Raw genomic sequence first — 21,209 nt, 5'->3', positions numbered from 1 at the left:
TCAATTAAAATCCATCGACGAGGGAGAAATAGAATGGAGGGGGGCAGTCAAAGGTCTTACGTCGGAGGGTGGATTTTTAAGCCAGCCAAAAAATATGCCCGGGCATTTGTCGAGCTCTCGAGAGTCCCTCGGGAACCGTCGAATGGCCCGGATCGATTTTCGGGGCCAATCTGAATTTGATTGGGAATTTACGATCTGACTTACGTGGGCCGAGACTGCTGTCGTCCTGAATTAACAACCTCGATGAGGTCGACTGTATGCACCGAGTGCATTAAATTGCACTCGGTGAATTTACCGTCTCCCCTGGGTCGAGCCTTTGTGCAGTCGGCCACTTCTGTCTTGTATTAAATAACGAGCTTTAAAATTGCACTCGGTCGTATAATTAATTCGACGTTAATTCCCGCTCTGAAAATATTTATAACGAGTATTATCTCACTCCAGGTATTATTAAACGGTTACGGACATTCCGAATTTCTTTGCCGTTCATTTTCACTCTAAAAATATTTACAATAAACACTTGGCGTCTCCGATTAATATTAACACGAGGGACAATTAATTCCTACGACATTCCTTTTTACACTTGCATTAAATACTACCGAAAATTACGCCCCGCGAATTACTCCGAGAATTCCCATCGGGCCGAATTCCAGTTTCGGTGCATATATATGCACCCCATGCACCATGCACCACGGTGCATGCGGATTGCATTATTGCACGCATCCAGTCCGGCAATGATGCACCCGGGGGCGCGTTATAATTTCCCGGAATTCATAGATCTGTAGTTTCAACTTCAATAAGGCAATATTACAAATGGCGACAGTTCTTGTGCCCCGGAAATGCATCGCCGGAAATGGGAGCGCATCCGATGCAATTGAACCGAAGAAATGTGTAATTACGTGTTTTTATTAGCTTTCGGGGAATCTCTGCTTCCCGGGGGAGGGTGCAAAGCGATTCGGGGCAGAATAGCCCCGCAGGGGACGGGGGTGGAAATTTAATGACGAAGGATTCCCTTCGAATTGAATGACCACCCTACTCGGCTCCGTCTTTCAGAAACCAGAGGCTTATCCAGCTCGATTTCCCATCTCCATAGAGATCGAACCGAACCGTGAAAACTTAATATTCGTTAGGGGTCAGCGAAAGAGAATTTCCAGCCGGAAAAGCGTGTAGATGGGAGCTGGGGGGCAAATAATAGAAATGGCCATTTAGAGGGCCGCCGAATTGCCGTTTCCACGCCAGAGAGCTCGCTCCGCTCCGAAAGGTCTCGCATTTATTTTTCCTACACCCCCGGAGTCTCTGAAAAAATGATTTCCTCAACAAGGATGAAAAGTCACCTCGTTAACCCCCCTCAACATTTTTCCCCCACGCAGAGGAATGCCCCAGAAAAAATTATTTCCTGAAATTTGGAGTGGATTTCGTCCACGCCTTGAAGCGAGCTAATAAATAACCCTTTGAAATCCAACGTCTTGAAAATAATTGTTCCCAAAAAGAGGCACCTCGGAGATCAATTTCGACTCGTCCGTGGAATTTCGTCAGCTCGGGATAATCCCCCAGAGATTGGGGGAAAATGTGCAGAGTCAGATTTTTTGGGAGTAAATTTTCCGTCCCAGTAACCTCGAATTTGTCTTTCTCTCTCGCGGAGATCTCCGAATTTCCTCCATTTTTCTGGGTCCTCTCGTGAGAGGGTAGATTTTCCGTAAAATGGGGCGCGTTACTTATTTCCCTTTTTTTTTTTTTTTCTATTCCTGCGTTCTATTTCGGTGTACGATTTTAATGCCGGCTTGAGGAGGGGTGTTGGTATCAATTCGGAAATCGATTCGCCGATAGGTCCGCTTTACGTGGCAGAAATGTCAAGACCTTCGAACGACAGGGCCGATATCCCTGGAACGTATGTGCATACGTGTACGAGAAACTACCCCATGATGTATGAGCAAACCGAGGGGGTCGTATTTTAAGGGTGCTTCCCCGAAAAGGATCGCCAACATCCGCGTCAGGATCGCTTTTACCTAGGTACACGTAGATCGGGAGGAAAGGGGGGCATAGAAAATCCACTTCCGTTTTACGGATATGTTCGAGGAGTTCCAACCCCTCCGAAGAAGGGGTGAGTTTCAGGACTCGGTCCCCGTAAATGCGTCGGGGTTAGATTTTCAATCCGTCCCCCAAATTAAAGAAGAGTTCATCGTCGCCAATAACAATTGAAATATGCAAAGAAAATTGCATGAAGAAAAAAACATGGGAATTACGGTGGGAGGAGGGAGAAATATAAGATGGATTTTCAGGGAATTAATTACCGCCCTTAATTTTGCCCTCTTCCTATTTAATTCTCTTTTAAATCTATTATCTCCCTTGGGGGTGAGTTTTGATTCGGCGGGGGCGTCGTAAATTTGGAAAATATTCTCGGAGGTATTCTCACCCTCGGCTTATATCCGGAAGTCTCTCGGGGAGGATTTGATATTCCCGGCGAGGAGGGGAGGGGAAGAAAACGGGGTAACTTTTCCGAGATCTTGCTCCGGGAAGCAACCCCTTCCCTGGGGTTAGACGAATGCACCGAGCGGAAAGTCGGATCTTCAGAGATCGAGGAAAGGGAAGGGTTGCGACGACAACAGACCGAGACAACCCCTCTCGACTCGGTGTTTGCCGGGAGGGGCGCTTAATGTAAATCTTCTTGCCTTAGGGGTGAGTTACCCCCTCTATATACACCCACGCACGTATTTTTCTATATACTTTCGTGGCCGCGTATCGCCGATTATTCGGCAGGACCTCGCCGGAGACAAACAACGGAAATGACGAACTCCCCGACAAGTTCGTCCCGAAACTACTCCCGGAAGTCCTGGAGGGATCCCTGGAACTTCGTCGAGTCTCCTCGAGATTGGGAGATTCTTGAAAACCACCCCGAAACGTATTTTCCCGTTTCATCGGAGTTCCTCTGATCCTCTGGAACTTTTGCACTAGAAATACAAGTCCAGTTGAAATAAAAATTCCGATTATTTCAAATGGATTACATTTTTTTAATATGCTCATATTGTTCTGGTTGGCGGTACCAGGTTGCGCGGCCATGACGTACTAAAATTAAGGGGAGTTTTTTTTTTTAACGGTGGAGGCGCCTCAAAGGGACATGGGGGGTGCATCCTTTTATCGAGAGATATCGCTTTAGTGCATCTTCCCAAAGAGTCCTGTATGGAGATACGTAAGGATGCACCTCGTACATAATGTACATATGAATTTATATTTTCTCCTTCAGTCCCTCGACGAACCGATTCCGAGAAAGGGAGGCAAAGGGGGCGGTGATAAGGCGGTAAAGGGGTTGCTCGAGGGGAAGGAAAAGGATATCTGCCTCCAATACACCGGGGGTCAATGCAAGGGATGCATTGTACATAGGTACTTCGGGGGATCTGGGGTTGAGATAAAAATTTGAATATGAACGCCCCGAAGAAGGGGATGGCCGGGTCATGAATGAGATTCCCCACCTCCGGGATTTTCGCCCAGAGGAAAATTCACTGTCGGGGTAAATGCGCGTGTTAGGGGGTAAGTGGACGGATCTTACTTGCTCGAGTATCCTGCTGTTGTACCTGGAGAAATAAAAATGTCAAGGGGGTGCGTTCTCAACCCCAGGTAAGGGAAATTCATTCGAGATGGGGTAAGAAAAATTTCTAATCCGGGCTGGGGCCTCATGGCGGATTTTTCATAATTACCCTTTAGTGATATTTCCTAATTCCACATTGTCCTGGAACTCTAGGGAGACTAATTATGCGAGGGGTTGTTATTTCGACTTTTTTTGGTGGGCCTCTTGAGGAATATCCCGGATTTTCGCGTTTCTCCATGCGCCGATCGATCCGTCTTTTCCAGGAGTTTGTCCGCTCCTTCGGGACAACCGCGGGCCTCCGGTTATCCGAAGGATTTCCAGGATGCTGGAAGTTCAGCCCGGGAATCTCTGGAACTCCGTGCAGAATCCTGTATGCGACTATCAGAGAGAGAGAGAGAGACCTACTTGGCAATGTGTGTAATACCATACGGATACGCCGGGCTGCGCAAAACCGCCGGATAAACTGCACCCTCTGTGCACTTAATGCTCAGTTTACGTAAACCCCGTGATTTTATTACGAGATGCAGATTCCTGACGAGGAATACGGAATTTCCCGAATTTTTAGAAAAATTAGTGAGAAAACTCTCGGTTTTATTTCAGTAATTTCATACATATCTCACAGAGGTGCAGATCACGTTTCGTTAAATAATGTCGAATTTTCTATTTTGGAAATCGAAAACCAGGAGAGGAAAATCTCTCTTCATGGCGGTGGATGTGATTTTAAGCTGCAGCTTACGAAATTTCCGTGCTTTTATCAGGAATCGAAATATTATAATGAATAATATATAATAATGCTGGATTTTCCTAGTTTTTTTTTTAATACATTTTTAATAAATGAGTGTTAGATTAATTTAAGGGGGTTGTAAATCCCGTACTTTCAAATGATGTCGAAATTCCCTGTTTAGGAAATAGAGGAAAAAAGAGGGACAGGGAAAAATCGCCCCTCTCGGTTTGCACGTATTTCGGAGTGCAAAGTGTGGAGTTGCATCCATTCGGATGTTTACCAAGGGGTGTGTTTTCGACCGGCGAGCCCGGGGGATGCACCCTCGGTTTCTTCCTTTTTATTCACGCATGATTAACGGCCATGATCGATCGGGTGGCGAATCGTTTCCCGTTTGTCAGGAGACTTCAATGGACGTCGAAGCGACAGAGATCGCGGGGAGAAAGAAAAAAGAGAGACGGAGCGCGTGGCTGTCGATCAGCTGTTCGGGAGGTTTAATTAAAAAATAAGAAGAAAACCGTGCAAAAACTCGGAAATGAAACGGAAAGAGGTGTAAACCGGCAAGAATTAGCGGGATAATTTCAGAACGATCGGCAGCATCCTCTCGAAGGTGCAGTTGGCAGAATAATTCTGAAAGGGGAAAGGAAATCAATTGAAAATGAAAGGAAACGAAAGGAAAGCAGAGGAAGTTGAAACGAAGAGGGAAGGGCTTGACAATTAGCGAGATTATTCGAAGACGGTCAACAACGGAGTCTTCAGGGTGGAATTTATCGACGGTTTAAGCCCGAAGAGACAAAGGAAAATAAGAGGAGATGAAAGGAAAGCACTCGAGAATGAAATGGAATAAGAGAGGAAAGCGCGCCAGGGGGAATCAGGGGGATTATTCCTCGCCGGTCAACAGGGGCTTCTTCAGGGTGGAATTTAAACGGCAGTCTAATCCAGAAGACAAAGAGTGGAGAATGAAACGAAGTACGAGGAAGTGAAATAAACCGAATAAGAGGAGAAGCAGGAAGATTTGGCGAGATTACTCCGAGACGATCAGGGACATCTTCAAGGTGCTATTAACCGATATTCCGATTATCACGAGGAAAAGGTAAAGCCGCGAAGTAAGAAAAATCGATGGAAGTCAAACCGGGGGAAGAAGGAAGAACGCGAAAATAAGTGGAGTTATCCGAAGAGAGTCAACGGGGTCCTCTTCGGGGTGCAGATTACCGTGCGCCCGAAGACAAAGGGTTGACAAGGGGACGAAGTAGGAAGAAAAAGAAAATCAGAAACAAAGGAAATAAAAGGGGAAACGGGCGAGCAAGAATCGGGGGGATTATTCCGAGAGACGGTCAACAGCGTCTTCCCCAGAGCGGAGTCTATCAACCCTCTAATCCCCGAAGACAAAGGGTGGAGATAAAGTGTGCTTAATTTAAAGAACCGCCCGATTATCCCGGAGAACGTACACGGTCCTGAATTATCGCAATTAGCAAGCAAGTTGGGCCCTCTAATTATCTATTGATAGCATTTAAATTACGGTCGAAATATCGAGGGGGTGATAAAGCAGCGTTGAATAAAAATCAGCCGGACAAGGGAACGGATACGGTGCGGAATTAGTGCGGTTTTACGAAGGGGTTAATGGACAGTCCGACTGTATTTGGCACTCTGAGCAGCTTTTTGCACAAGGGGCTTTCCACCCTCGGCCCCTTCCAGTCTCTCGCCTCCAAGAACACGCCTCCACCACCACCCCCTTGAGGAGGGGTGGAAACCGAAAAGCCAATTTCTCGACACGTAACGAATCGCCAGGGATGTTCTAGGAGCCCCGAAGGGGTGAAATCGAGTTTCGAATGATCGGCCTGTAAAACACCCCCGGAGCGCGATAAACAACCCCCCTGTCGCCCCTCGGAATTGAAATCTCTAATACATCGGCCCCAAATCCCCCTCCACATTTCATCCCCCTCCTGCCTGAAGTAAATGCACCGAAATAAAGCTGAAATATTCCCGGCGGTAATATATGTCGGGAGCATTTTTCCGGGAAACGTGGTGAGTTTTGTCACCGTGGGGGAGGGGGCTGGGGGGGGGAGGCTTTGATCCAAACTGCGAGATCGCGTGTGAGGGGATTGCGAACCTGAAAGTGCATTCTCAGGACGACCTGCACCGCCGATGCACTCTGTCGATCGCCCCTTATCTGCCTTATCGGCGATCAATCCCCCCCCCCACTCCCTGGAATAAAAGCCACCCCCTTTATTTTTCTCTCTATTTTACCTTTTCATCCCGGTCGTTATTAATCGCCGAGGATCCTTCTGCCTCCGAGCTGCGACTGCGGAATCATTATCGGCTTAGAATTCATCTACAGATATGTACATACCTACCTGTTATACATATACTTTCATATATTTATCTCCCCGATATATTTCCGCGTTTCGACAAAAGGCCACCCCCCGGTTATATACATTCAGCGATGCAACTTCCTTACTTGCCTTCATTTCTCCCCCACTTGTTACCCATTTCGAGCCCCCCCTCGGAGATCGGAGGATCCACCCTATCCCAATATCAATATCAATACATATATATAATAGATATATATCACATATATATGTACACTTTTTATCTCTCGGCAAGCCTCGTTTTGAATTTCTTTTTCCCTCATTAATGGGACTAATTGCAATTTTCGCGAGGGATCGCGATATCAGATCGCGGGGGTATCCGCCCCTCACCCCCTGCCGGTCGATCGGGGGAAGTGACGTACGACCTGAATTCCCACTTCCGCGACCGAGTTTCTTTTTTCCCTTTTTTTTTTTCCCTCCCCCCGCAACCGCGGCGTCCTCAAAGGAGAAATTACTTTCGTCGCGCGGCATAATTACGGGCGCGTCGGGGGGGTGAGGGAGGGAAGGGGGGCTTTTTACATTCTAAATGCCTTTTGTCGCGTTTTTTACTCCGCTATCTGTCGGCTCGTTTCATCCTCCTGCCCGACTTGCCCCTTGACTCGTTTCCCTGCCCGAACTTTGCATCACTGCCAAAAGCTCATCGATCGGCGTCCCTCCCCCTCCCCCTGGGTCCATCGGGGGTGGAAGAAAAATGGGAAAAATGCTCGGAAACGGGGGGAGGACGCCAAGTGGATCTTCGCTTCAATCAGCCAAAAAGCTCGCGCGGACGTTTCCGTTACCTGGTGCAACTTGGACTTCATTGCACCCCCCGATGCAAAGTGACGGCCTCGTAATTCTCTACTGGCTGAGGGGGTGGTCGATGAAGATGCACGTAAATTTCGGGGCGCGAAGGGCCGTCCTTCTTTCGGGGGGTCGGAGTTTCCGGAAGACCGCTATCCCTTTTCTATCGCCCCGCAAACTAATGTGTATACAGGGGGTGGAATTTAGGGGTGGCTTGGCATCCTCTCTGCTCGTTACAGCGCGAAACCACTGGCTCCCCAGGAGGCTCGAAAGCTCGTTTGCAAGTTCCCCCTCGAGGTAGCGGAAAACGTTGCATTCCCCCCCGCCACCCCTTCGCGGGGGGTCTCTGCTAAACTTGCCAAATTCCGCTCATTTTCTTTTTCCCCCGATTTTTATAATGTCTCCACCTGGTCCCCCTTTTTGCCGCGAGCTCGTTACCGCAAGATGGCGGATAATGGAGTATTCATCCCTTGGCCAGGGTTGCTCGCCTTCCCGGGGATGCAGACGTGCCCCCCCCGCACTCTCCTCATATCCCCCCAGGACATGGCCGCCGACGCAAACGCGAATCATTGATTACCGTCGAGAATCGAATGGCAAGTTCCGAGGCCTGGCACGCCACTCAATCAGCTTCATGAGCTTTAATCAAGTTTCTAATTAGGCCGGGCCCTCGCACCCCTTCATAATGGAGACCGACCCCTTTTACCCTTCACACCTGCCCTGAGAAAAAAGATTGGTTGACAGAACATATACATATATATATATAATTGCAAGAAATAATTATTTTGTTCGGAAGAAAAATTTACGTTGTTTGTGTAATTGAATTTTGTTGTCGCAATCCATATTTCTATGAGTCGGAAAATTTTTTTTTCTTATAGGGTGATCGAGATTTCTCGATACCGAAGGAATCGAAACTACACCCCCATGCTCCTTTGTTTACCCAATTTCCTATGAGATGGTTTTCAACACTCCACCCCTCTTTTGATTTGACACCCCAGGGGGTGGCGCGATACACCCCCAAGGTATAGGGCGCAGTTACGTCCCCTCGTAACTCCCTGCAGTAAAACTATGGATTTCCGGCAAATTGCACGCGGATTTACGAGTCCGAGGAACGAGCCTTCCCGAATCGCGGAATATTTCATCCCTCCTGGGTAACTCCACCCCCGTGAGAAGGGCTCGTGTTGAACGTGTAGATTCGACGACCCCTTGCGGCGATTATGAATTTCGAACCACTCTGGGGAAACGGAAACGTTGTCACGTTAATGGGTAAAGCGAAGACAAACGGAAATTGACTGCGTGAGAAACTGGAAGGAGCGTTTCACTTTTCGTTACGCCCCCTTTTCTTCACTGTAGACATGAGAACAGGTGGCGGAGGAACTTTTACGTGAAAAGTCGGTTTCCAGGGGGTGGTTTCACCCCGAAAACGGTAATCCTCCCTTAGATTGGCGGCATAATGCCGATATCTAAGGGCCACAGTCGCCGAGGCGACTTCATCCCCCATTTCGTGAGTTCCAGCCGTTTTCAACCCTTGCTTGGGGGGTTGTTTCACAGGGGGTGGGTCAGGGTCGGAGCTGGAAAGCCCGGCAAAGGACTTTTCCTCACAAAGCTGGACCCACCCCGAGATTCGCCATCATATTCTGCATTATGGAGAGGACCCCCACGTACGTTTCCAGCATTCGAGCACTGAAACGGGATTGGGAACGCGAAAGGAAGGCAAATCCAGCCGGGAATTGTAAAAAGAGCCCCTCTACCCGGTTTTTCACTTTGAACGCAGTTCGCCGTTCCTCTGTTTTCGCTGTTAAACGAGTCATAATTAATCGATCGGGGTTCGGGAATGCCCCCCACCCCCGCGCGACACTCCTCGTTAAAAGGCACTTTTCACGCCATTATTTCCCCTTTTTCTCTCCCGGCGGTTCATTATATTCGAATTCCCCCTTTCAGGGGGCAAGTCGAACGCGCGATTGTTCAATTCTCCGGAATCAAGTTCGGTTTTTACCCGATTTTATTAAACACCGAAAGTAATTGTCTCGGCCCTCCCTAAGAGCCATTCGATCGCCTCAAAATCAGCATTTCCATTTTTTACCATAATTAATTCATCGATTTACCGATTTTCCCAGCCTTCCGCGACGCCCCTCCAAAGGCCTCATTCCCATTTATTAATTCCCCCTTTTATCAAGGGTTCATAATCCGGGAATTTTTTCTATTGTTATCCAAGGAGGTACAAAAAACTATTGTCGAGTTTTCTCTGATAAGCCCCCACCTTCCGGGTTATCGCGGGTTAAAAAGGCATCGTCTAGATTCTCTCCTCGTCCCTGAAGGACGCGAGTCGCTCCCCTTCATCCCGCGGGACTCCTTGGCCCATCGAGCGTGGCATTAGCGACAATTAACGGCGCATACTAATTACGCACCTAGAATCTCAGGCCCCGATTGGGGGCAACGTTCCCGACGTTTTTCGCCAATTAGGCCCGACTCATCCCGCGGGATGCAGCGAGAGGTCCAGGGATGCTGCCACTGCGATAAGTGGAGTAAAACAGGAGGGAAAGGTGGGAAATAAAGAGAGAGAAAAATAGGGGAAAAACGAGGGGTTCGTCGCGTGTTTACTCCCGCCTCTCGGGGGGCCTTAACGAATGCCGGCGAGGGGGTACAGGGGTAACAAGAGAGGTAAAGGGGTAATAAGAAAGGTAAATCGGCAGAGGGATGACGGGGGCTAAGGGGGTCCCCAGAAACCGCAGGAAGGACTTCCACTTCGGGTGACAGAAATTTACAATTAATTGGAAAAAGGGGTAAACTGCATAAGTGCGAATAGGGGTCTTAACGAAATTAATCTAAAATTATGAATTATATCCCCCGAGGAAAGAACTCGTATGCCGGCCTATTTGAGAGAAAATCCTGGTTTACTTTGCGGGGTGGGGAGGCGCATATGGGAGGGGGGTTATTTCGGTACTTCGTGTTTGTCTTCAATTACGGAGTCGGCACTCGTGCCGCCCCAGGCGTCTACTTATTCCCGCTCGCGCGTGCGATTGCAAGTATTTTCGGGGGGGTGCAAGACCCTCTGGGGGTGGGGGAGTCGCGAACATCACCCCCCACGATTCGCTCGGCCGCTCGCAATTAATAGAGAACTAGTCCGGAACTGGTCCGTGCTCCGGAAATTAATGGATCGCCCTCTGACTAGCGGAAAAATGGAGTCTGGGGGGAGGCTTCGAAATATGACGTATAATGCCAGAAAAAGGTCAGCCCGGGAGTGGAAATTAATTTTGTTTGCCCCAGGCCGCGCGATGCCTCCCCGAACCCCCAAGGGTGCATGCGGTGCACAGCGGTGCATAGAACTGCATCGCGGGGGGTCCCGAAGTCGCGGAAAAGCTCGACCGAGAGATATCGAAGAGGGATTTTTTTCTTTCTTATCAATTGAACATAAGGATACTAGGTCGCAGGATTTCATTTTCATCCTGCACGTCTTTTCGAGACTCTTTGGGAAATTCCAGCGAAAAGGAGAAGAATTTCCAGGGATTATCGTCCACTTTTTAAGCAGATCGAAATTAATGAGCGTTGTAATTTTCATAATTTGTCGGAATTGATCAGACACTCTGTTGGTGATTGCGGCGAAATCCCGGGATTTTTTTTCGGGAAGTCTGAGAAGGGTGATATTTTTCTTATTTTTTGGGTAGGTTTTCTAAAAGTCATTTGAGCTTCGGGAACAATCGCTTGTCATTTTGTGTAAGTGCTATAAATAGGGTCGCGAGTTTGGAGTCGATTATTAAGATTCTCCGACGACCCAAGTTTAATTTGACACACTTGTAATTCGGAGTGGAGGAGTGTCCTTAATATTTCGAAAGCGTCGGTGAGGTCAATTCGAAGTGCGCCTTCCGGAGGATCAAAGGAAAATTAGATTTGCCTATCGGGCGTAATTGCGTTTCCGCTTCTGGGACCTGCTAATTCGAGTCTTCGCCGCTCATCGAGCTGGCACGTTTGACCATCTCGATATACATATACCAATACTGATAACGCGACATGGCCCGGCTTATCAGGCCATGTGGATCCACTCGCGGAGAAAGTAATTTGCTAATTTGATCGGCGAATTTCCAATAGTATCGGTAAATTGCGTCCCTCGCCCTCGGATTCGACCTAATCAGCTGATCGCTCTTATCGGTTTATCCTTATCCCGTCCAAGACGATTTTCATAAATTTTCATAAGATTGCATAAATCATGAAAGGTCGATTTTGCGAGAAAATCAAGGGGCACTCGCCTTTAATAGGAAATTCTCATAGCGAATTTTTGCGAAACGAAAAGTTGCAACACCGAGGAGAAACATTGAAGAATTCTAATTTTTCAACATGTTAAGCTTGTTCATATCGGGAATTTACGGCCAGGGATTGTTCTTCGTGGGATAAGAGATACAAGAGATTGCAGTAATTCCGAAATCTTTGAAAATTTCAGTCCGTAGGGATGAAACGGTTGCGCTTATCAGGAGTATACAGCGAGGGGTAATCTCGCGGGAAGTAAGCAAAATCACCGCAGTAGTGGTAAATCGCTCGGAATTTCGTTTTTTTAATTAACAAACTGGTATTCTTAACACGGATGAGGGATAATCCCTTCCTGGGCTCTTTCCGCCGAGTTAACTTTTCCGGGATTCGTCCACTTTTTCCAGGAACGACGACACGCGTCCTGACACAGGCTCCGGGAAACAATGGGGACAATTTCAATTGATATATATCTGGAATAGAATTCGGGTCGGCGTATCGGGCTTAATTTCTCGCCGATGTAGGCGCGAATCTTCCTGGCTGCCGTTCATTTGTCTTCATTATTCTCCTATTATGACGTCACGTCCGGGCCAACTTTGGGTTATCGGAAATTCCGCAGGTGAGGGATGCGAAAGAAGGGCGGATAAGCCTCGCATTTCCTTCCTGAAAATTTTTCTAATTCCCCTGAAAATTCTTCCGTTTCCTCTCGTTTCTATTATTTTTTTTTTGATTATTAAAATAAAATCGAAAATAAAATCGCTGCCGATTTTATTTTCTTTTAATTTCGGCTCGTCGGAGATGTACTCCTCGGATGAGAAATGCGGGATAGGAATAAAATTCCATTATGCCGTGGAATTCTTTCTGGAAATTATTTCCTATATTAATACAGTCTATCTTAGTATTTTATTGCAATATATTATAGCCCGTGTGCTTTGGATATTAATAAAGGAATGTCCAGGACTTCGAAGGAATCCACGGTGTGCCGTCTGGGAAACTGCCTCCCGGTTTGCCAATAATAACGGAATAACGGCGGTCACGTCGGTAAAACGGAGTAGAGGAACAGAGGGGATATCTCGTTAAGTCCAGCCGAGTCGTGGCTTCGGTCCTGATTCGTTTCTGTCCCGGAAACGTTGCCGGCCAGAAACGGATTGCACCCGATGCAATAGTCCGGGCCCTTTATCGTTTAACGTCGGACCTAGATCCGTTTCCCTGACTTTTATACCCTGACTTTCATCCTTCGGGATGCCGCCCGGAAGAATAGCCCCGGAAATCCGTCGCGGTCAAAGATTACCCCCGACTGGATTTCCGTTTCCCTTCCTGGAGGATTTTCCGCGGCCCTCTGCGCAGCGGATGACAAACGGGGGGAGTTTAATTCCGTCGGCTCACGCCCGGAATTTCGGAATCGCGGTCCTAGAGGCCACGTATACTTTTTTCGACCTCTGTACAGGTCTTGCACGCGTGCCAGTGTAAGTACTAGGACGTGTACCGCTCGTGTACGGAGGCTCCCATGTCGGAATTCCGGGCGAGCCTCGATCCGTTGCTCCACTTCCGGTCGTTAAGGGTGCAGTCGTTTCTCGACAGTGTTCGACCCTCGTTACCGTAAATCAATTATCTCTACTTTGGCCAGTGGGTCGGTAAGACTTTTCCATTACTCTTTCCACGCCTGTCCGTTTAACGCTCCCTCGTCCACCATTTTCCTGTTTTTGGTACGTTCTTGTTAGTTGACTCTTTATTTTCTTACTCGCCACTTTCTTTGTTCGCCATTTGTACGTAAGCCGGCGAACCACCTTTTTGTTCATCGATTTTACACTCACCGTTCCTTCACCACCTCTCAATTCTTCGTCTTCCCGTCCGCCATCTTGGAATCCCTCTTTTCGCCGCCACGTTCTCTTTCGGCATTTCCCGTTCTCCAAACCTCCCTCGGTAGGATTCGGTGCTCGGGAATAAATAGAAACGTGAAATGTTAACGGGGCCGAGGATTCTCCATTACCCGGAAACGAGGGATCCCCCGGAAAGGAGGGACGTCGATTTAAATTAAAAAATTCACCCCTCGTCGCGTCGACAAGATGGCCGCCGCGCGGCCGCCCTCGACACGTGGCCGCATCTCGGGAATAATTAACAAACGATTAATAATTCCCGGCCATGCGGTGGCGCCGAACAATCTTCTTTTTTTCCCCTTTCTCTCTTCCGCAGTGCACGGAGGCACGTTTTGTACGCGTTGCGAAAATTCGAGCGGGAGGGGCCTTTTATATCGGGGGAAATTCATCTTCCGGTGCCGCCTCGCATATCCACCCGGTCATTATCAATTTCGTCACGTTTTTCCGCCCGACGTGGACGATAATCCGTCTGTGTTTAAATTCACTGAAATTTCATTCTCATCGGGCTTTCTGCCCCGGGAAATTGTCGCCTCGATGTCCTCCCGGATATCTTTTGTGCGGATCCGCGCGTGATAAGCTTCTCTTATTATTTCCCCTCTCTTCCTCCACCCGATGAAATTTCAGAAATGTATGAAACCTTGCATACAATTAATTCCAGTCTATCTCAACTGAAGCTCTTCGAATTGACGAGATATTTCTTCGGTTCAATGAACATTTTTACCTCGGTTTGACGAATGACTTTCACGTGGCGTATTAATTGCTTCCTTCTTTATGTCATTATGCATATTTTAGAGATCGTTGTTCCGTTTAAATAAATACTTACATGTGGTCCTTTTTCGCCTTTTCCAGAAATACGTCAGCGAGGGCTCCACAGTGCGTGACTGCGTTCCATCGTGTGTGGAGAAAGGTAAATGCATCGGCTCTCTGCAACATTCAAAGGGAGGGCCCAACGGGTGGTGCAATTTTTATCCACCTCCGATAATTGCATGGAATTCCCCCCATTGATCGAAAGAGAAGCACTACCGCCTAGAGGGCCGTGCAACATTGAAACTCGGATGCAATCAGGGGAAGTCGCAAATGGGCTCTATAGTGTTGACCTCCCCCTGGCAAGGGGAGCTCATTTTTCACCTAAATTACGGATAATTTCTCACTTAGAAGAAATTTACATCCGCGCATTTCCCATCCCATTTATCCCATCACGGTCCCCCGACGTCCTGTCGGGCACCTGTCGAGGCGGGAATAAAATTGAATGAAAAATTAATAAAGAAAAAAAAATCAAGAACAAACAAACAGTACCCAAGAGGTATATTTTTAATCCAAAGAATAATGATCAGGCTCAAATAAATTCTGATAATTCCGAAGGGACGTAGCATCGGATGCATTGGATTACAATCGAGTCAATTGATAAAATATTTCTCTGGATCGATGAAGATTTTATTGAGGCGCGTCAAAGGAGTGGGAGTACGATAGGAGGTTAAAAAGAGATAGGAATAATTTTTTTGAGTAGGTCTTAGAGTCGGTACCGGAGAAGGAAGAGCGATCGGGTGCTTTTCATCCTCGATTCGGATCGATCCTCGAACTCGTAACATCCGGGGCCGTTCTTCACGACCGATTTACGTCGCATCCGAAGAGGAAGTACCGGAAGAGCCCCTCGGTCCCTCGGGATGGGCATTTAAAATCTCATCGTTCGAGTTCAGAGATCAAAGACGTCACGTGCGCTTTTCCTTTCGCTTTGAGTCTTCGGCCTTTCGGGGCGACATTGAGATGGCGGTTGAATCTCCCGAACGTAAGGATGATCCTCGAAGGAATCAAATTCCGCCGCCCCGAGAGTAAGGGTTGGGCCGGGAATAAATTAGGGACGGCCGAGAGATAGGGGGAGGAAAGTTTTCCTTTCCTTGCCGGTGAATTTATTAAACAGGAAACCTCGGTCCGAGGGAGGATGGATGGCGACCTCGGAGATATCTGCTTTCGCGAAAAAGGAGGGACCGATCTGACCGGCGACGCCGGCGTCGCCGCTGACGTCAGCTGGGCGAAAATTAATGGGAAATAGATCGGAGTCAGCCAGGACTTCCGACAAATTCTTGGCGACTTCACCCTGGAGACCTCTGTCCGAGGAGTTGTCGCGCTTCTTCTCGGCGTCTTCCTGGTCCATTGTCTCGAGAAGACAAGAGGGGCGTCCGAATTCTGGCTGACCAGAGCGCGATCACTTCCACTCGAGACTCCCTTGGATAGAAAAAGAATAAGAGTTTGATCGGAAGAAAAATTGAAAAAAAAAAAAAACACGTCTACTCCAGGAGATTCCCTTGTAGGGTGTTAAAAGTTACAAAACTTTATCCCACGCAAGAAATGCATTTTCTTTCCTTAACATTCTCGACGTTTAGCGGGCTGACCAGGTCGCGATTACTTCCACTTGCCCGGAGAAAAATGGAATGACAAGTTAATCCGATGTACAACGGTTAATCTTAGTTTAACGTTCATTGGGTAATCCCGGGAGTCTTCGATGGTCCAGGGTCAAGGAAGGAGGTTGAGGAGCCTAATAAAAATGAAGCGAGCCCTAGGATTTTTTTTTTAAACCTTCCACCAGGGAGTTCCTTTCTTGGTTGGCAGGGTCTTTTGAAAGAGTCCCTCGGGAATTCGGGGCGAATAGACAGTACCGCAGTCGGGGGCGTCAAAAGGAAGGGGTTTCCGGGATGCATCCGATGGAAATCTCGTTCGCCTTTCGAAGGCCCTCGCAGGGGGCAGGGGGGCAGGTGCGACAGGGGGTCCCCTTTCGGCACGGGCTTGTCACCGACTCGGGCACGACGCGATTGAAATGTCATCGATTTCTGGTTAAGCTCGTCCTGGGCCGCTCGCTCCCCTTGAACAAAGCGAGACGGAGTCGAAAAAAGAGCACGAGGGGATCGAAAAGGTTCGGCGGAATCTGCCCCGAGGCCTCTCCGATCCTCGTATGTCGCTCGTTCTCTCCTTTTCCCTGGCCTCGTCCTCTGTTTCGCCTTCTTTTGACGCTCTCATTTCTCCACGGGTCCCTTTCCATCCGCCGCGATGCTTTTTCTCCCTCTTTCAGCGATTCCCCGACTAATAAAACCAGCCGCGTTGGCTCTATTAAACGCGTCGCCATTCTTCGAGGTGTCTTCCTTCCTTTCGCTTTCGACCCATTTATTTACCCTTAATAAGTGGTCCCTGCGCGTACCATTTCTTCTTTCCATTTCCCTGTCTCTTAAGACTCTCACTTCTTCGTTTCATTGTGTCAGCCTTGATCGTTCCTGTAAATTAATCTTGAAAATTCGAGGAATCATTTTTTAAAAGTCCCGACTAAGATTATTCAATCGGGATGGATTAGTGACTATTATAGAGGGGAGGGAATCTTTCGTCGGTTGTCGTTGGCCGGCCCATTTTCTTGAATTTCCTGGATTTCTTGCAGATTCCTGGAGCACGAGGACGTACTGCTGCAAGCAGGACGGCTGCAACTCCGGACCAGATCTCTCGGCATCTTCCGGTAGCCTCTGGTCTCTTGCACTGACCCTGGTCCTCCTGGGCTTAGGACGTCGTGGCTAATACTTCGAAAAGCTTCCCCCGAGCCCCGAATCGTGCGAGGCCCGTCTTCTTCAGGGCGCGATCCTGGAGAGAGGGCTCTTCGGCTCGGGCCACCTCGAGGAACGGCGATCATCCCGGACATCCGTAGTGCAAGACAGAGAGGAGCGTCGAGTGCCCAGGGCCTCGTCGAGGCTGCATTCTAAAAGAGATAAACATTAGCGAGAATTATTGCAAGTAGTCTTTCAGGAGAGGAAAGGGAGGCTGCGCGAGGAGCGAGAGGGAGACGAGAGAAGGACCTCGAAGAGCCCCAACAATCGACCTCGGAGGTCCTTAAGACCCGAAACATAAAATGATAACGAGTAACGGACAATTTTTCCAGACACTTTCAAGGCGAGATTATTCCCTGATTGTGCAAGATTTCCCGATGAAAAATTGCCCGGTCTTGTCAATTGTTTCAGGAGAAGATAACCCGGCCATGGAATGATGTTGCAAAGGATTGCCTTATCACGGAGTAATTATTCAGATGTTGCTTGATTATGCAGTTAGACGAAAAAAAAAAAAGAAAGAAAGAATCCAGGGAAGGTGCGTCTCGTCTCTGTCTTCGCTCGCGCTGTCCCCTGTTCTTCTGTCCTCTTCTCCCCTCATGTTTCCCCCTTTTTCACAAAAGTGGTTTGCCTCGTTTCCGTCGAACCTCCGTAAGCGGAAACTCGCTGTAAATACGTATAAGGGACTGTTTCGAATTTGGCTGCGGCGCTCCTAGCGGGGAAAACCAGAAGCTAACGGCTCGAAGAAGCGGAAGAAGTAGGGAAAACGTAAAAGACAGACTTCAATGGCACGTAAGAATGGGTTATAAACGGGAAAGGAGAACGATCGGTCGCGTTGCTCGATCTTGCAGGGGGGACGAGAGGAAGAGCGAGCAAGGATGGAAAATAAATTAAATAATAACTAGCACACGAGAGGGAAGCGAGTCACCTCGAAGACTCTCGCGAAGAGTTCCACACATCGACGCGCCCATTGGCTAAGGCCTTGCGACGTATTTTTAACAGTAAACTTAACATGTCGAGAGTACCGACGTACAGATAATACTAAAGACGAAGATTACACCTATTATTATTACTACTATTAATACATCATTATTACTACCGCTAACGACTTAGTCACGGATTCTAACGACCGAGGGACGCGCGGATCGCCCCGAGCCGCTCGGGATAAAAAATATTCCCCGTTCCCGGAAACCGACGGAAATAATTTCTTCGCCCGATCGAACACTTTTCCTGATGGCAACAATGGTCAGAAAAAATATGGGAACTCTGTATAATTTTTTTCCCCGGTTGAAAAGCAAAGAGAATCGCGCCTCCGCGCGCGGCTTCAGTTTTCCGGTGGAATCGTATCGATGGATCGGTCGGGAAATATTTTTTTGTTTTTCCGGGCGAAATGGAAAACACTTCCATCTGCCAGTCACGTTTCGATCCGGTGGTGCAATTTATAATATTCGCGAGGGATATTTATTTGAATATTATAAATATTCCCACCGGACGCGGGGCTGGCCTCGGGTACGTCTCCTCGCGAAGAAAATCGCTTGATTAGGGTGATAACGTTATTTAATAAAGAAATATATTATATACATAGGCAGAACCAGTCGCAGGTATGTATTTACGGTTGTTGCGTGAAGAGATATAAATTACGTTGCGTGTAAATGCGTGGACGCGTTGAATTTTGGGACCTGAAGGGTCGCACACGAATGAGGGACTTTCAAGTCGAAATAGCTTGAGCCTAGGGCAAAGAAAATGGCGGATAATTATGAGAAGCTGTCGGATAAATCGGAAATAAGTGGCTGGAGCTAATTTGTCCTGGAAACGGCAGAGACAGGATGGAAAATGCCGATTAGGCATTAAGAGTCGGTTTAGGACGAGCCACGATTGACACTATCCAATAACTTCGGGACTAGATCGAGTATTCTCCACTTATGAGTAGTCGCGAAAGCCTTAGACCATTATTGGCTCCTTTATTCGTTTTCCGACACGCCGTCGAGAGTCGTTAACAAAGAGCGAGGACTCTGGTCCCCCCCAAAAATAGAGAAGAGTCAAGCCAAGCCGCGAAAATTCGAGAAAAATGGACCGATTAATTTTCATCTTACTGCAGAAAATTCCCAAATAATTGTCGATCGATTGTTTATCAACGAGGGAATTTTCCGGTTAGGTGAAAAGTGCAATTGCACGTTTTCCTGCAGATTCTCGGGGCCCTTTCCTTCCGGCGACTTTCGGTTCTCCGGATTCACTTTCGATGGAAGGACCTGGCGACCATCCCAGGACCTCACCTCGTCCTTCCAACCCGAATCTCCGAGATTTCCTGTAAAAAGGATCTTCGATCCATTCATCGAGACGCGATGGCCGAGGACTAATCATACAGGACTCAGAGGGTTGACAAGGGTTCCGCCATATTGGAAACAAAAGCCGACCGGTGTAAGGAAGATGAATAATTACAGGAAAAAAAAATAATAATTAAGCTTCCTGCGAGCGGAGACAAATCAAGTATCAGTAAAACCCGAGACACTCGTCCTGGGACTCAGAAAAAAAAATGAATAAGACAGAGAGGCACTGATATCTGAAACAAAAGAGAGAATTATTAGTCCATCGGTTCGGCTTAAATTAAAGGAAGGAAATTCGGGAAGAAGGCGTGCCTGAGAGTCCTGAAAGTCCTGAGCATCGTAATCGGGAATTGCGAGGTCCATCGCGACTCCTGCCTCTCTTTTAGCTCTCTTTCTCTCTCTCTCTCCTTTTTCTACGGAATAAAACAAGTAAAGTTAATTAAAATCACCGAGGGACTGCCAAAGCGTCGGTACCACCTTGGCCAAGAAGGTGGGAGGGAAGTTCTCCAGGGGAAGTAATACCGGATATATTCTCACTTAATCACGCTTCTTAGGGGATTATCCTTGCCAGAGTTATCCTCTCTCATAGGACCTGATTATCCTTAGGGTAGGAAGAAAGCCGCCCCAAGAGCCGCGTCCTCGTCGATGGTCCTCGTCGATTTTCAATTTCAAAAATCGAGGCCCCCTTCCGGAAGTCCTCTCGACTCGTCCTCGTCCTCGAAGGACCTCTTCAGAAATCGACCCCGTCGTCTACAAGGACTCGGCTCGGGGGCGATGGTTTTAATATCGACCCTCTCGCCCGTATATTAAATCCGCTGAATATATTATTAATTATAACATAGAGAAATGGGGTGCGAGGTTCTTAGCCATGTAAGCTGATCATGTCCGACGAGTTGTACATTTATAATAGAACATGCAATAAAGACGTAACATTAAACTTGAACCGATCGGAAGGCTCGTCCAGGAACTCTCCTTTATTTTATACGTAATGGAATTTAGGAGAAAAGACATTGTTCTCTAATTTTTTTGTGAAATTTCACGAATAACGTCCTTCTTTAACCAACATTTGAGAGCTTTATATAAACATATACATCAAATATGACTCTTTCATATCACCTTAATCCCTCGATTCGAGTTTCCCGGGAATTTTCGCAAGCCTCGGAGATGCGGTCGCGAATGAATTTTGCATTAATCCTGGCGACAATTAACGTTACGTTCCATAATTGGCGACTAGTACTTGAGCCCTCTGTTCCAGAACATGGAAACTCGGTAACGAGGCTGATTTACTGAAATCGATTAATTTATTTCCCCCGCTTAATAATCGCGAAAGGCGTCTATCCAGAGAACGCGGACAATTAGAATGCTTTTCGCAGACACCTCCGCAGGGATTATTATTTTCTTTTGCAATTGGAAAGACAGGTGTAACAGCGAAGGAGCCGAGAAGGAAGGATACGAACCCGTGGACAGTGTTAGGATATTTATTTTAGAATTTGTACGCTCTGTTGTCCGAAACGATTTCACAGAGCGTACCGATTCTTTAATAAGTGTCGGCTAACAATGAGCAACAATCCGCCCCGGAGTCGCCCGTCGGTACGTAGAAGCCCCAGTACTCTATTAAAGTAGTTAAATTAAATTAATTAACACATTTCCTGCCATATCCGCCGCTTGCGAAACTTGTTTAATGGCGACGCCCGACATAAAGGACGTGCCATTGACGTCACCGGCGACGCACGGTATATAAAAA

The 21,209-nt window shown here is 47.7% G+C and overlaps 1 protein-coding gene across 2 annotated transcripts in view; it reads left to right on the top strand.

Moving 5' to 3' along the window:
• The window catches only part of LOC105700395, a 41,811-nt gene extending 21,439 nt beyond the window's left edge, over positions 1 to 20,372 (top strand). For both annotated transcript variants that reach the window (XM_012426201.2, XM_023434498.1), the window contains 2 exons: positions 14,413 to 14,470; positions 16,985 to 20,372. In XM_012426201.2, coding sequence (XP_012281624.1) covers positions 14,413 to 14,470; positions 16,985 to 17,118 — 192 coding nt within the window. In that variant the 3' untranslated portion in view covers positions 17,119 to 20,372. The remainder of the gene's footprint in view (positions 1 to 14,412; positions 14,471 to 16,984) is intronic.
• The last annotated feature ends 837 nt before the right edge of the window (positions 20,373 to 21,209 follow it).

The sequence above is a fragment of the Orussus abietinus genome, unplaced genomic scaffold (genome assembly GCF_000612105.2).
Source record: "Orussus abietinus isolate OABI.00-Male unplaced genomic scaffold, Oabi_2.0 scaffold18, whole genome shotgun sequence".
Lineage (NCBI taxonomy): Eukaryota > Metazoa > Arthropoda > Insecta > Hymenoptera > Orussidae > Orussus > Orussus abietinus.
This window is presented reverse-complemented; position numbering and strand designations above follow the sequence as displayed.